Here is a 16,361-nt window from a genome sequence, read left to right on the forward strand (position 1 = left end):
TAGCCTGTCCATAACACCTTTCTTTTTCCAAGTTTTCATTTTTTTCAGAAGAAAGTTCTGTGCTTCTGGACATGTTGTGCCTCTGTATGCATAGGTAGATATTGCATTAAAAACAAGCCTACCGGAATAGTAATTTACATTAACAATGTTTACATTGTATTTCTGATTGATGGAGTGTTATTTAACTCGCCAACATTTTGCTTTTCCCCAAAAAAACAAGGACATTTCTGAGAGACCCCAAATTTTTGAATAGTAGTGCTAGTATGCACACATTCATGTGCGCATCACTGTGTGTAAATATTGTATGTATGTGAGTGTAAAATCTTTGTTTCCATACATTGTAATGATGGCTACTTCTTAATAACCATTTATGTGTGAACTCAAAGGGAAAAGCTCTCCTATCTGCTGTAAAAAAAATTGAGAGAATTTCTGAGCTCTTGCCAGTTAATACATACATATACATGCTTCTGGTCATCCTGAGCAGATACTAGAAAAGACACAAGCATTTATATCTGAAACTCTATCTGAAACCCTAGAGTGGTTTTATTGGTTTACTTTTCTTGAGGACATCAATTAGAGATGACTCCAGGCTACTGAGTAACTGCAGCTTCAACATGAACCTGTCTGTGAGTTCAGTTGGTGAGTGTAATCTTTAAGGATCGCAACCATGTGGAGCTCACATGTTAAAAGATGAACCTTATGCTTCCTGAAGGGAGGCATTATGAAAACGCAGTGAGTCGTTATCATAAAGACCGTCATCTTTGCATTGCTCAGGAAAGTGTTGTAGGTCCAGCCCTGAGGAAACTCATCTGAACCAGATGATTTATGTAATGTTTTAGAAAATACAAGCTGATCAATTTCGAGGAGCTGTGGAGACAAAAATGCTTTTTTTTTTCTGAGAAAGTTTTCCGATCTTCTACACTGACAAAAATATCACTGGATATTTGGGAAAGAAAGATTGGTGGTGGTTTCTCCCTATAATAATAATAATGTACATTTTAATTTATTTGTATTCTTTTGTGAAGAAATGCACAAACTGTTGTTTTTATCAGCAACAATATCAATAGTAATTATGTGAAATGATTCAAGACTTATTTATAGAATCCTGCTGTGTGACTGCATTCAAGGTAGTTCACAATGTGAGGGATTGGTTGTACAAGGGACAGCGCAGTGTAACGACTGACCACTGTAGGAGGTGTGATGTGCCTAAAGTGGGCCGTAACAAAGATAGTACCTATGTATGTGAAGGTCTGTGGCGTGTTATTGAAGGTATGGTATTGATTTGTCAGTTATTTTTCTTTTTGTTTCTTTGTCTGACTTGTTTCTTTGCTGCTCTGAAATCACCATTTAAAAATCACAAATGAACATATTGTATGTTCAGTGTAATGTAAAGGATACAATTATTTATTCACAAATGACATGTGATGCATGTAGGCCTCAGTACATACAAACTACAATTGATTTGCCATCACATAAATGGTGACCATGGTGTATAAAACATCTCTAAATTGAAGCTAGGAATTTGTTGGCTCTATACAGCCCATATTTTATAGAAACTGCTCTGCCACCTCATTGTCTGTTGACTTGTCTATTAAACCATCTTTTCAAATTGTCATGACATGGCAGTTAGGCTTACAATTTGTTCCTGAAACCATTTCTTGACTGAGGCTGACTAGGAGGGCATGTGGGCTTATTTTGGAGACAAAAAGAGAAGTTGGCTGCCCATACATACAGACACTGAAATCATGCGTCGCTACCAAGGTTATTATCCTCCCAGCAAGCAAATTCACCTCTTGTGATTGGAGTTCTATCTTCTAGTCAGAAATGTATGAAGCACTGGCTGCAGTTGAACATATTACCATTTATATTCAGTTCAAGATGAGAAGGAAGTCAAAGAAGGAACTTTTTTTTTTTTTTACAGTAACAGCAGTAACGTATACAATATTCTTGCAAAAGATTTGCAAATCAAAATGCAATGTACAGTAGATAAGGATTATTATATTTTAGGATTACCACTCCGGAGACTGTTTGTAAATATGATTTAAATTAAATAAACGAATGAATGTCAGCATGTTTTTTGCATTTTTTTTTTTTTGTCTTTTTTGTTATGTATAGTACACATAATATAATTTCTTTACATACTATTTAACCCTTAATATTGCAAGGTTGAGTAGAACATTTTACATTAAAAGTGCAGTCACTGATTGCACAGGAAGTCATGTATATGTTTAGATTTAGAAACAGACGTTTTTGTCCAAAATAACATACACTATGTTTTAACCAAGACCAAACGAAATATACCAGAGAGGTAGCTCAAAGAAACTCAACACAGGATTTGGTTTTTGTTTAAGGGACAGGCTACTACCTCCACTTTCCTTGTTTTTAGAGCCTGGGCTGCCTACTGAGATTGGGTTTTGTTTCACTGTGCTCACAGAATGGCCCGCTAGTACAGCAGATCATGTGGAGACTATTGCTGATTGTGGCAGACTATGTTATGGGTTTGAAAACTCGTACGATCACTAACTGTGCCGTTAACACAGACATTCACATTTTTTTTCTTTTCACTGTACGGGTCTACCAAATGTAGCTCAGGTGCGTGGGGCTGGATTCTCACGCTGCAGATTCACCTGTGAGTTGAAAGGAAATGCCTCAGACGAACCCCCCAGTCAATGCAGCAATCTCTTAGCTCATGTCTGCCAGCTGTTTGTTTGTTTTCTTTTGTTGTGGTAGGGGGACATCAAAAGACATCAAAAAACGGCCCATCGCTCACGTTTACTCACAAACAATACAGTGAGAGCCCACAAGTCAGGTGTGCTTGTGTACGTAACTAACATTCTGGTCAGCACATACTTGTGAAAGTGTTTGCCACTAGATGCTAACATTAGACAGTCAATAGCAAGTCAACTGCTTTGCAATGAAATGGATGGATGTTTCTTGGTATTTCAAGCCCCCAAAGCCCAACGTGGTCTTCAAGGCAGCACTGCCTGGAAGGCGCTAGAGTAAGGCATGGGTTAAGGTCAGGATTTAGTACCTTTAAGTCGGCGGTGGCAGCGCTGTCTGGACGACGACGTTGGGGGCTTAAAACACCATCGAGCTGCCTGGATAGGGTATGACTGGTCAACAGTACAGTTTGATGATCACTGATGATTGATTATCACTATAATAGTTTTGTGTACAGGTACAGAACAAAACAGAGACATGACCACACATCATTAAATAAGGATATTTACTAGTCACAGGCAGATTCTTTTTAAAATAATCACAAATGACATTGATTATTACATCTGATTATTTACAATCCAAAATTGTGAGATTGCTCTCCCTATATAAATCAACAATATGCTTCAAGAGTTTTTAACTTAAACTGTGGTCTTACTCTTACACCTGAAACATCTCATGTTTTCCATGGTCACACTACTATCAGTGAACCACACAGATTTCAAATGCCTCCTCGCTACTGGAAACATTGTGTGGCAGTTTGCAAATCATTTCATTCTGAGGACAGCTATGTTATAGCAATGCTACAAAGCGGACTCCCTTTGGTGAAAACAACATCAATGTCAGTCATCTGATTTGACAGGGCGGTCTCTATGAATTTTGATCAAGTCAATCTGCTTTGCATTTTGAAACAAATAAGATTATAAAGTCTATGGCTATCCAGCAGAAAAGATTGCCTTCGGCACATGTAACCTAGCCAGTGGTCAATACAATATAAGCAAAATCACAAAAAGTCCCTCAAAGCAAAAAGAATACACTCATCTTCATGTCTGCTTTGTTTTTCTTTCTTTTTTTTTCAACAAATATTCAGCAGTACAAGGCAGTGAGCAATAGGCATTGCTGGATATAATAGCCTTCTCATAATCGTGGTCCTTTAGACAGGACAGGTGAAATCTACATGCTGGTTGGGAGCTTCTGTATCCTGTTCTTGGCTGCAACGCCTGTTCTCAAAAATTCCAGCTTCTCTTTGATATACTCTTGCTTACACTCTTCATAGAAGGCAGGGTCTTGGTAACTGTTGGTTAAGAAATAATAATAATAATAATAATAAAAACAACATACAGAAAGTCAGTCATAAAATGTTAATGACTACCTTAACAAAACCAATACATTGTTTTTGTAGAAACATTTATGGGCCCTAATTCAGGTAGTGGGCAGAGTGCCTATCAGGGAGGCTAAAACGTAACTGAAGTGTTCCATTCGTGCAGCGTCTGCTGCAACAGCTAGTGTCCACTATAATTAATGGAACTGGCTATACCAAGCAACGCATATATATCAACATTTAGAAGTCTTCTAAAACTATTTTTATGCTCCACGAACGGAGCACTTCAGTTACGGACCCGGTGTAAGGTCTAATTGAAGCTAATTTCTTTACTTTAACACCATGAGCAGGATCAAAAGCACACACATCAGTGGGTCAGATCATCAGTCACACACGCACGCACGCACGCACGCACGCACGCACACGCACACGCACACACCCTGGTGTTGTGTCAGCAGGATGCAATATGGATAAGACTTCACTCACTGCTTTGTCAGGCACTCCTTCAGAGCTGCGTTTTCCTCCCTGCATTTCAACACCATTAAGAATCCGCTCTCCTTACAACAGTGAGAAAAGGCTGAAAAAAGAGAAGGGGTGGGGGGTTGGAACAGGGGGTTATAGGGTGACCAAAAGCTTCACTCAACATCACATCACTTCTCCAGGGGCAACACCACATTCGGTTCACGTGCCCACTGAGACCCAGGTTCGAATCCAGCCTGAGGTCAATCACATAATAACAATAACTATTGCATATTAAGCAATATTAAAACAACATTAATTTTATCAATGGTCTAATGAAAACAAACAACACTATAATATCCTAACCATAAGCATAAGAAGCACTTAATAAACAAAGTGCATATTGAACAAATATGCCTCAAGACCCCTCTTATAAGATCCAAAACTATTGTTGGAACAGAGAGTACTGGGCAACTCATTCTACCAATGTGGAACTACCAATGAAAAAAATCCTGAACGTGACCTAGCGTTTATAGTTGGTCGACACAGCCGACGCTCATCAGAAGACTGTAGTGGGCGGTTGGGAACGTATATCTTGATAATTGAATTCAAGTAGTAGGGAGCGGACCCAGTCAGTGTCCTATGGGCCAAACTGAGAGATTTGAATGTAATTCTGGCCACTATAGGGAGCCAGTGGAGGGTAACTAAGAGAGAAGATACATGTTTCCTCTTTGGCTGATTGAAGACCAGACGTGCTGCAGCATTCTGAATTAGTTGTAGTGATCTTAATACATACTGTAAGCAGGTAGGCCTGTACAAGAAGCTGTGTGGAATCTTGCGTCTGATCTTTCTAATGTTGAAAAGGAGGACCTGACAAGACATAGCTACATGCTCAGAGAAGTTAAGTCGGTCATCAATTATGACGCCCAAGTTACGTGCCGATCTAGTCGTGGAGTCAGTGAAGATGAGTGAAGATGAGTCAAGCTGGATGTTCATCTGTTGGGGAATGGCTGTTTTTGCTGAAAACACCAAGAGCTCAGTTTTTGAGAGATTAAGCGGTCTTAGATTAAGCACTGTCTTGGGAATGAAGGCTAAAAAAAACATAAAATATAACTTTAACAACATTTTACCAGTCCGCTTCTACCAACCTTATATTTTATGCCCAAGATAGCAGAAACAGATACAGTCTTCAGCACCTCTAATAGCTATTAGTACAAAAAAAAGTGTTGGACAAAAGAGAAACTAGGAGACAAATAGAACAACGGTCTCAACCTGAACCAGTTCCCCTTTTATGTCAACTATTGTACATTCGGGATCTATATGATGGGGGGCTAGAGGAACTGAAACACTAGCCCACAAAAAGAAGGTCTAATGAGGGAAGGAAATCCTACAGCTAAACTACCGAAGTCTCAACATAACCAAGAGTTTGGTGTGTCTTCTTTCAAAATCCTTATCTGATTGTGGCCTTCAGTGAAATAACCGCAAGAACCACCTACCATTGGCATACCACACGCGTTATGCAGCGCCCTCACATATTGCTTTAGATCAGAATATGGCCTAATGGTCATAATTGGCCACTGATGTCTAATCTCTTGGGGCCCTTTGTTCCCCGGCTGCTTAAAATAAAAAGGGCCCACCAGCAGAGTTCCCCATTGCGTCTGCTTCAGGTCTTCAAAAATAGCTCCCACTGCCAAGAAGCACGTTTACAAAACTATGCTTATAAATATGAGAACAAAAAAAAATAAAAAAATAAATAAAATAAAATCCTGGCCCGTTGACCAGGTCATCATTGTAAACAGATCTCTAAATCCCCACACTTGTCACATTGTAAGATAACTCCCCTGAGCAAAGTTAACGTTGGTGTTAGAAAAAGGTGACACCAGTGAGATTTCACACAAACTTAGCTCTTTCGAGATGGAAGGTGTAGGTCGTAGTGTGAAAGAGCTGCTGAGGAGTTCCGGGGCCGAACCCTATTAGCGAGCTCTCGGTCGCTCATTAATTAGAACCTTGCATCTCAAAGCTAGCGTAAACAGCATCCCGTAATTACTTTTATCTGAGTGATTATCCTGATACTTTTCATCTGTATGCAGACGAGATTGAGCAAAACCAATTTCAGCAGCCAGGATCCTGAGACTAATCTAATGACAAAATCTAATACTGCCCTTCCCCAGACAAGCAAATACAAGCAATGGCATGTCACACTTGACCTATCCCGCTCATACATATGAAACTACATTGAAATACTAAGCTAGTCAAATGAGCAATGAGTGTGTTGCATTAAAAGTATATGCTTTTCTAAAAACACCATGGAAAAAATAATAAAGCAAGCATGCACATTCTGTGAGAGCAAAGTAGTTATACATAATACAGTTAGACATAAAAAAAAAACCCCACTATATATCTTTTATGGAATGAAAATTCTAAATCTGATTTCTTTTTAATCATGGATAAAGATAAGAAAATTAGCCTATAACCTCAAAGAAGTCCCACAGATATAATATCTTATATTTAGGCTGATCAGTTCCAGGATGCGCCTGTATGTACACTTGAGCATAGCTATACAACTTTTCAGTTTTCTCCCCCCAAAACATAGATATTTTACAAACGTGCAAATAGGCACGAGTGGATATAATAAGGTGAATATAATTCCTTTACGTTTTTGCTGAAGTGATCCAACGGTACATCAGGCATTGAAATCTATCTCATTCCTCTCTCTCTTTCTCTCCCTCTCTCTCTCTCTCTGATGGCTCAGCAGGCCCAGCAGCTGAGGGATAGCTTGCACAACCATAGTCAATTAATTCTCACCTGATTATGCGCATGCAGCTATTCAAACTCAATCATGTCTTCGCTGGAGCAGAAACTCATGTTTCAAATGTGATTCGCAGATTAAGTAAGCCTGACGGCTCACAACAAAGACCAAAAACTAAGAGGAAGACTGACTACAGAGGAGTCATTGTCAGAATAAAAGCTGCAGTAAAGCCGAAAGATGCCTCACATGGGACTATAGGGGTGAAAGGTTTACCGGCACCCACACTTAGCTAAAAGCAACACACATTAGCTGTGGTTGAAATGACAATATAAAAAAAGGCAGGAATGATAAAACAGTGCCATACAGTCCTTTATAAACAAACAAACTTGACCACATACCAGGGCCATACTTCAAAGAAACGATACTATAGGCTAAGCTAGTGAAATGACGGGTGAAACCATTACTTCCTTGACAGAGGCAGTAGGAAATACCTCCAATAAAACAATGCTTGTGGTAACGTTCATACCAAACGGTCTCTGCCTTTACGCAAGTCGATTCTTGTTCCGAGCAATAGGGAACAATCAACCACTGAGCTCAGCATCTGCAGAGGCTGAGGTGTGAAAACGAGGGGGCCGCTTTGCCTGATGAGTGAAGAGGGGGTGGGGGTGTTTCCATCCACAAGCCCCTACCTCCACCACACCACTCCCCCCTGCACAATGTGAGCTCTTGGCTGTCATGTTCAGGTGTGGTGTCTGACAGCACGGACAAGATAAACAGCACTCAAAGATTGTGACCACAACCTTCACACAATGGCAACAGCAGAAAAACAAATGCACGGTGTATCTGCTACACAAAGCAGAACACATACAGCAGGACTTCTGCAACTGCAACAATAGACAGTAGGGCTATGCAATTAATAAAAATATGATGACTTCCAACAATTATGAAAAAATATCATTGAAGAACCGGAACCAATAAGCAGAACCGACTAATACTGTAACTAAATATCCATTCAAAGATTCTAAAATGATTCCGCAATTCATGGACAGAATAGTCTCTTTATTATTGCAAATAAGAGCTGAACCATTTAATCAATTAACTGATTTGTCAACTAAATAATTAATCTTCAACCATTTTGATTTTGACAAAAAATCCTGGATTTACTCCTTTGCTCCTTTAATTTGAGTGTCTAGGGTGTGAACAAAACAAGGGATTTGAGGATGTCATCTTGGGCTTTTGAAAAAACTGACAATGTTTTGACATTTTAGAGATCAACCAATAGATTAATAAAAAAAAATAATTACTAGATTGACTGAAAACAATAGTAAGTTGTAGCCCTACTTGAAACTCATTCTTCTACTTACTCTCCCAGACAGAAGCAAAATAGCATATAGTTTGTCTTCTTAGAATATCATCTATATAATAAAACTGAATGACTCGCATGAATGACTTTCATATGAAACACAATAATCACCACCTCAGTGCACCACCTATTTGGAATCATGTGAAAATCCCAAAAACTATTGATTGAATGAAGAGCATCACTAAGAATCACTAAGTAAAGAGTCTTGACTGTGACCTCTACTGTCGATGGCCGACATTGCAGACACTCATCAGAGCTCAGATAATGCAGCGGTGAATGTCATGGTCCAAATCAAGCAAAACTGGTGACTGTGCAGAGGCTTTAGCTACTGCTTGGGATCTGGTAGGTTGTTCTGAGATAATAAATTGCCTAACCACCACTTTCTAAAGAAACTTTGACAAGAAGGGGAAAAGGGAGACCAGTCTATAGTTCTTCATTAGGGTGGTCCTTATATGGGGTCATTTTTCCGAAATGTTCAACTCTCACCCCCTAAATGTGTTTGGATCAATAAAAATAAAAAAAAACACACAGTGAATTGATTTTTAAATGCTCCTACAATATCTAGAGGAGAGCAAATGAGTTCTGGCGCATCCTACTTCTATCAGTGGTCCTTGAGATGCTTCTACAACTTGATTGGAGTCTACTGGTGCCTAAATTAAATTCACTGGACATTGTTAGGAGGGGCACACATCTCTTTATATAAAGTCTCACAGTTAATGGTGTATGCCAGAGTGGAAACAAAGCCACAAGGTTGAGAGATAAGGTTGAGTGAAGACACAGATCTGGGGAAGGATACAAAAACAAATTCTGCAGCATTGAAAGTGCCCGAGAGCACAGTAGCCTCCATCATTCTCAAATGGAAAAGTTTGGAACAGCAAACAGTCTTCCTAGATCTGGCTGCTCAGCCAAACTGAGTAATCCACGACGAAGGGCCTTGGTCTTGGCCAGAAAGGTTGCACTGTATATTTCTGTATGAATTAACACTGTACTTGTTAAAAGGGTACAATGTTTTCCAAATACTAAATCCTGGGTGACCGACCCCTGAACTGAAAGGATTTCTTAATCAGAGGAAGAGGACTTTTAGATCTGGGGACAAAGACAAGTTGAGGAGATGTGAAGAGGGAAATAGGAAGGGGGAAGGACACCTACAGGAGAAAATTGGAGCAGTGCCTTCAGACTAACAATGCCGGAGAGATCTGGAGGGGTTTAAAAGCTATTTCAGGCCAGAGTAAAGTAGGAGGGAATGGACCTGAATCCGGTGACAAGGAGAGGGCAAATAATTTAAATCTATTTTTTATGTAGCTGTATATAATGAGACCAAAATGAAAGTCTACTGTCATCAGTTTAAGCTAAAACCTGAGCACATGTCTGAGGAGTAGACAGAATGCTCCACTGAGAAACTGACACTTCTCTGGAGCTATGTTTTTATCTGTCATTGTGTAAAGTACAGAGCTGTTTGCGTTTAACAAAGTGCAAAAAAGCAGAAAAGTGCAGGTGGTGCATAAACTTTAGAAGATATATAGTGCAGTGAAGACAATAGTATACAGCTAAGAAGGGAATGGTTTACAGTAATATAAATTAACTTTAAATATGTGCAGTGTATTAGCAGTGACATTATGAGAGTAGCAAAAAATAATGCACATATATGCAGTGCATTGCCAGTGATATTATAAGAAAAACTGAATAAATATGGATATTCAGTATCACCTACAGATATTGACACTGATGTGCAGTGTAGCAACAGTAACAAATGTAGGACATACCAGCAACATTTTCTGCACAACGCTCCTTTGCCTTCTCCCTCATCATCTTGGGTATCAAAACATCTTTCTCCACATGGCGCAACACAGGCTCTTCTGTAATGAGGCAATTATTGATGTAACATGGTAGAAAAACTATATTAAGGCAAATAAACTTCGAAAATAGCATGGCGAAAAGTGAGGATGCAGAGGTTAATGAAGTTAACATTGGAGAATAATGTCTATGGCTCTTATTGTAGGCTATTTCCTTACAATACTGTTCAGATTGCATTTCACTGAGCCATTTAACAGTGGTGTGCCACACTGTTGAACGAGAGTGTAACGTCCACCTGTACACATGTAAAATGTCAACAACACGTAAGTTCCAAACACATCTCAACTCAAAACGTGGGTATTGGGTATTATTTGAACGAGCTGGCACTATTAGGACATGCGAACTATAACGTTATCTGTAGGCCTTTAGAGCTTCATCAACACACATGACAAGGACGTGTTAGCAAGGCTGAATGAATGTTGCAATACCATTAAGTACACCAACAATGCATTCATTAAAGTTATGTTTTTTACACGAGTAATTGGTACAGGAGTTATTGGTTTTCGCTGAGACACATTACATTCAAAGAGCTCCTTGTAGCAAGGTGGATGTTCACTTGACGTTAGCTGTTTGCTAATGATAATACTAGCAAGGTCTGCCAGGCAGCTCACGCTAACGTTAACAACTTCCAAATTTAAGTGGACTGATTATGCATGCACTGTAATTACAACTATACAGCTTCAGATCGCAAAATTGCCGAGCATGTGTCGGTTTTAAGACCTTTGAAAATACCTGATTGGGAAGCTTCCATTGTGAAAGTCGGTTACATGAGTTTCGAAAGCACTACACAGCGTTCGTCCTTCCCTCACACTTGACCTATCAAAATCATGGAAGACCCGCCCTAACATTACGTACTTCCGCCGACAAGCGCAAAGGGCAAAACAGAGAGAAGACACTGGAGAAAAAAACATAGGCATGTGCGCACTGAAGTTCTTTTCGATCAGTGACCACTAGAAAGCTCAGGTTGTCCGGTTTGATATTTGTGATTAGAAAGAGTGGGTGTGATTTGCGCTTGTCCGTTTCATAGGGTTTGGATGAGGTAGCTTTCTGGTCATTTTTCTAATGCAACTTTTTTCCAGCATTTCAACTTCTAGACAAATATTAAAATAGCATCAATGAAAGCTTCTGGGATACAAGCGTCGGGGTTCTGTTCATCCTGTCGGGAATTATTTTCCGATAATGACCGGCGTTCTATACATTATCCCTTACTTAAATCAGGCATGCAGGTTTACAGTAGGTAAATCACTCAATACGCACTGATGATGGTGATGGACCTAAATGAGCTCAGAGCAGACAACTGCATCCAAGGATTAGCATATCCCTCTGTTGTATAACAACAAAAACTGATTTGATAGCTTTCAAATATTGTATTCCTACCCCAGCAATGTATATATGTATTCCACTAAACTTTCAAAACTCATGCACACACACTCATGCATGCGCAGTGTTGGGAAGGTTACTTTAGAAATGTAATGTGTTACAGTTACAAGTTACCCTTTTTAAAATGTAATAGTAGTGTAACTATTTTAATTACTTTATCTGAGTGATGTAACTAATTACTTTTAGATTACTTTTCTGATTACTTTTCTGATTTTTTAATGATATATATAGTCCCCAAATCCATGCGGATTTCGGCCTTGGTCTCCAGACTGTCCAGCAGTTCTGTACAAGCGCACAAGGCAGCATGGGCATTCCCAGGCTATATTGAGCCCCTTTTGATACATGAATTAGCATCACATTTTTTATGAGGATAATATAATGATAATCACCACAAGGTCAGACCTCAAGCCAAATTTTACTGTAAAATCAATCTGAGTTGACACACAGATAGGTCACAGCCTTTTTTCCCTTTATCCTTAACACATTTGCAGGCAGGCATGTAGGCCTACGCTGATGGCGCTGTAGACGTGATAGAGCCTATCAGAAGGTCCCGTATAAAACTATGGCTGTGAAGGGAAACAGTTCTTTTTACATACAATATTCTTTGCACGTTTTTGCTGACAATATTGAGATGAAATTCAAATTGTAATTTTTAAAAATTTCAAAATACCTGTAATTGATTTTTTCACATTTTTCTCCAGTAACTGTAATATATGACTGTTACATTTGTTTTGTAATTAAATTACATAATGCAATTACATGTAATGCGTTACTCCCCAACACTGTGCATGCGCGCACGCACACACAAACTCACACAGAGAGAGCGAGAGTTATGTTAAGTGAGTTAAGGGATGAAGAGAAAACCCAGAGTTATTTTCTGCAGACTTCACAATCACAGCATCTAGATAATAATAATAATAATAATATGATTATTATTATCAACAACAACAACAACAACAATAATAATAATAATAATAATAATGCAAGTTAAAGCCCACTGCAGCATGAAGCCGAATTCAAAGAAACATCTTAACAACGTTTTAAATACCTGCCATTCAAAGCACTTTTGCTGACTCAGTTGCATGTCATAACTGAGCCCAAGGCACAGTTGATCTGTGCATACTGTGACCAACTTTTGAATCTTTTGGAGAGCAAACTATTTTGGGGTGCTATTACATTAGAATGCTGAATGTAACTGCATGTATTGTTATGGCAGTGAGACCACACAGGCCTACCACAGTGGCAACAACTGAACAGCTAAACACAAATGAGCAAGTGGAGCAAATGAAATTTCAAAGAGACCAAGAAGCTGAAGAGCAGTAGCAGTATGTCAGGCCTATAAGGCAAAGTTGCATGAGAGAGAGAAAGAGAGAAAGAGAGAGAGAGGGATAACGACAGAGAAGGAGAAGTGTTATTGTGTCTGTCAGTCGCCTTACCACCTTCATGCCTGCACTTTAACCAGAGTGCAAGACATCACAGCACCATGAACTTTAACTTCAACCACCAAAGCACATAGGATGTGCTTGATGTTGACGTTAATCACCAAGGAACACAAGCACCACGAACTAACATCAATGAGCGAACAGCTGCATGTCACTGTCTACCTGTAGCTCGGCCGTCTGTCACTAGGCCGGGCGTATCTTTGTTTTTCTCACTCTCCCCTGATGAGACAGTAGGCCTAGCTGTCACTTTCGATAGCCGGGGAGTGGCTGTGGTGTGTCAGTTTTCCACTACCAAAGGGTTTAACCACAGGATGATTTATTCTAACTTTACTCTACTTTGTGTCTCGTAGGCTTTCTGTATTGATTGCACTGTGCATTTGGAGTAGAGGAGGTGATACATTCTTTAAAGTAACACTGTAAGAACTCTCCTTTCTGGCCATTTTCAACATATGGACCCGTTTAGCTGTAAGGGACTAAATTCATGTAAAATCGACAAAAAGGCTCTTGCTTACCCACAATAATAACAATGCTGCATAGTGTAATACAGAATGAGGTTGAAGCCATAATTTTAAGATAAAACAGCTGCATTGTGTTGTTGTAAGTGATACATTAATCAGCCCTTTGTCTAGGCAAGCAGTCCAACAACAATGTCAACAATGTCAATGTCAGTGTGTGTGTGTGTGTGTGTGTGTGTGTGTGTGTGTGTGTGTGTGTGTGTGTGTGTGTGTGTGTGTGTGTGTGTGTGTGTGTGTGTGTGTGTGTGAGTGTAGAACGTGTCCTCAACTTGCCTTGTGGGATCCACGATCCTCAGAGGGCACCAGGCAAGTCAAGCGAGCGCCCATCTCTGCGGGTGTCTCCATGGTAGCACCTGCCAGAAGCTGTGCACCTATGCGTTCACTTTCTCCATCTGACACCGTGGCAGGAGGGGGCGACGCACAGGAGAATTTAATAACAGCGCATCACCCTCTTGTCAGGGGTTTTGCCAAAGCCTGGACTCTGACCCAGAGAGTCCAATATACCCTAACAGCAGGCTACCATGAACCTGGCAGAGGGAAGGTTAACAAAGTTAAACCCTCTTATTGCATGCTTCACTGATCAGGCCAACTGTGCTCCCCCCCCTCTCCCTCCACACACACACACACACACACACACACACACACCCCTCCAACTGTCTAGGGGTGAAGGATGGCTTGGCTCCCATGGCCAAATGTTACCAGGAGCAGCACCTTGTGCCGCTTGGGTTAAGTGTTCACAGTGAAGTCACTGATTCCATAATCAGGAAGGTGAGGAAGGCCAGATGGTCTGAGGGGAAGAAACTGCTGTTTCTTTATTTCTCTCTTTTAACGATTATTATTTTTTATCATACATACATTAACATTGACAATGTTATTTTCCATTTGTACAGACAAATGAAATGCAGAAGCTGTATGAGTGAGTCAAATGGAAATTGCACTACAGCACTAGGTAAAGCCTTTTGGCACAATATAGCCCTGTAAGGTGTAAACAGATGGGCCTTTAGATCCAATATTTTATGGTGAAAATGCCCCAGTAGCAGGGCTACCACCCTCAGAGCACAAATCCTGTACAAGGGCAGCTACAGTTTGACGATTTAGAAGGAAAATTAAACATTTTCTTCAGTACATTTACATCAGTGGCAACATTCATGGTGGAGTGGATAACTTCTGGAAAAGCACTAACCACAAATTACAAGGTGACGACTCAAGATACTCGAAAAGAGTATTGCACCTTTCAGCAATTCATTAGATTCCGATGGAATGAGTTGCTATAGCATTCCTCACATTTCCTGTTGAAATTCAAACACATGATGCATGATCAAAAGAAAAGTCATTGCAATTAATCAGAAATCCTGTTAATTGTTTGTCTCCTGAATAAGGATTTAATGTTGAAACATTTCTTGAGATGTGGTGATGCATGTGACAGTTGTATTTGATATCAATTCAAAGGAGTGTAAGGGGTGTGTAAACTAATACGTTTTTATTGACATTGATGTTGAAATCTTTAGATCTACTTTGTGTTTCTTTCGACCACAAAAAAACATATAAAAAAACACTTTTACAAACGAAGTGCAATTAAAACACAAGTTGTTGTTTTAAAAAATAAATAAAAGAATCAGTTGATGCACACCCGGTATAACAGATTCACAGACTCTTCTCACTTTCATACATTTCTCCACCCGCAAAGTGCAAGTGAAGGTACAGTACATGTTTTTTCCCCCTCATATTTGAGTTTAGTGAGCTTGATGAAACCTCTTGTGACAGGAGAGGTGAGACACGTATGACGAGTGCTCTGTCAGAGACGCTCTCCATTATTCCTCTCCAGACGTCTCGCGCACCAGGTACCCCCTCATCTCACCGCATCCTGCTGCCAGTTGATCTCGCTTTAATTAATCCTCTTAGAATGTATTACACAGAAATGCACTGTTGTCCAGCCCAGCAGTCGGACAGCAATCATTATTGCTGCCATAGAACACAAAAACTCACCCAGTTCTACAGTGAGCATCAACATGCAGCCACATGGCCAGTGTATGGTAAAGCTTGTAATGTAAATAAATGAAGCAAGCACTCAACAGTTGAGGCGATTATAAAAAGCAAAAGAGACTGTTGAGTGCTTGCTTCATTTATTTCATTTAAGTCTTTGATTTATCATCAAGAAAGTTTAAGCACCCAGTTGAAGCACTAAGGTGTTGAGCACACTTCTTTACTTTTTCAAAGCTTGTAATGTAATCATGCAATTAGAATGTCCCGTACAATTACAATAAAATATAATTCTGTATAATTCCAGACTCTAACGACCAGCTCTGATGATGTTGTTTCTTTCATGAAATGCAGTATGTAAAATCATAAAGATTCTCAATCTCAATCCCACCCAGATCCACCTGCGGAGGTCTGCAGGTAGCACCCTGAGTCCGATCACAGTGACCCTCTTCTTGACCATCCCCACCACGCGAACATGCCCTCTGAAGAGCGGCAGCTTTTGTTTATCTTGGCTCCTCGCTGGTCCTGGCGCCCCGGCGGTGTCAGGAAGCATTTCCTCTGAACTAAGTGAGGGGCTGCC

General features: G+C 39.9%; 2 protein-coding genes across 2 annotated transcripts in view; one reads left to right on the forward strand and one right to left on the reverse strand.

Moving 5' to 3' along the window:
• azi2 (5-azacytidine induced 2) overlaps nucleotides 1-1,618 on the forward strand; it is a 12,332-nt gene extending 10,714 nt beyond the window's left edge. The window contains exon 8 of the mRNA XM_062538397.1: nucleotides 1-1,618. This exon is cut by the window's left edge and continues 1,122 nt beyond it. The gene's annotated coding sequence lies outside the window, so the exon portion shown is untranslated.
• Nucleotides 1,619-3,803: 2,185 nt separating this feature from the next.
• On the reverse strand, nucleotides 3,804-11,307 carry cmc1 (C-x(9)-C motif containing 1). The gene is made up of 4 exons (XM_062538399.1): nucleotides 11,197-11,307; nucleotides 10,374-10,466; nucleotides 4,526-4,616; nucleotides 3,804-4,012 (listed from the first exon to the last, which is right to left on the reverse strand). Exons 1-4 carry the CDS (start codon nucleotides 11,213-11,215, stop codon nucleotides 3,892-3,894), a joined length of 324 nt encoding a protein of 107 aa, XP_062394383.1. The 5' UTR covers nucleotides 11,216-11,307; the 3' UTR covers nucleotides 3,804-3,891.
• Nucleotides 11,308-16,361: the final 5,054 nt, after the last annotated feature.

Source organism: Sardina pilchardus, chromosome 6, assembly GCF_963854185.1.
Source record: "Sardina pilchardus chromosome 6, fSarPil1.1, whole genome shotgun sequence".
NCBI lineage: Eukaryota > Metazoa > Chordata > Actinopteri > Clupeiformes > Clupeidae > Sardina > Sardina pilchardus.

Excerpts from the sequence above, each read along its gene's own strand:
- cmc1 (XM_062538399.1), bottom strand. Across the intron at positions 4,617-10,373 it reads TTGTGCAGAAAATGTTGCTG|CCTTTTCTCACTGTTGTAAG; the intron begins GTATGTCCTACA and ends CTCTTTTTTCAG. Across the intron at positions 4,013-4,525 it reads AAGGAGTGCCTGACAAAGCA|TTACCAAGACCCTGCCTTCT; the intron begins GTGAGTGAAGTC and ends CTTAACCAACAG.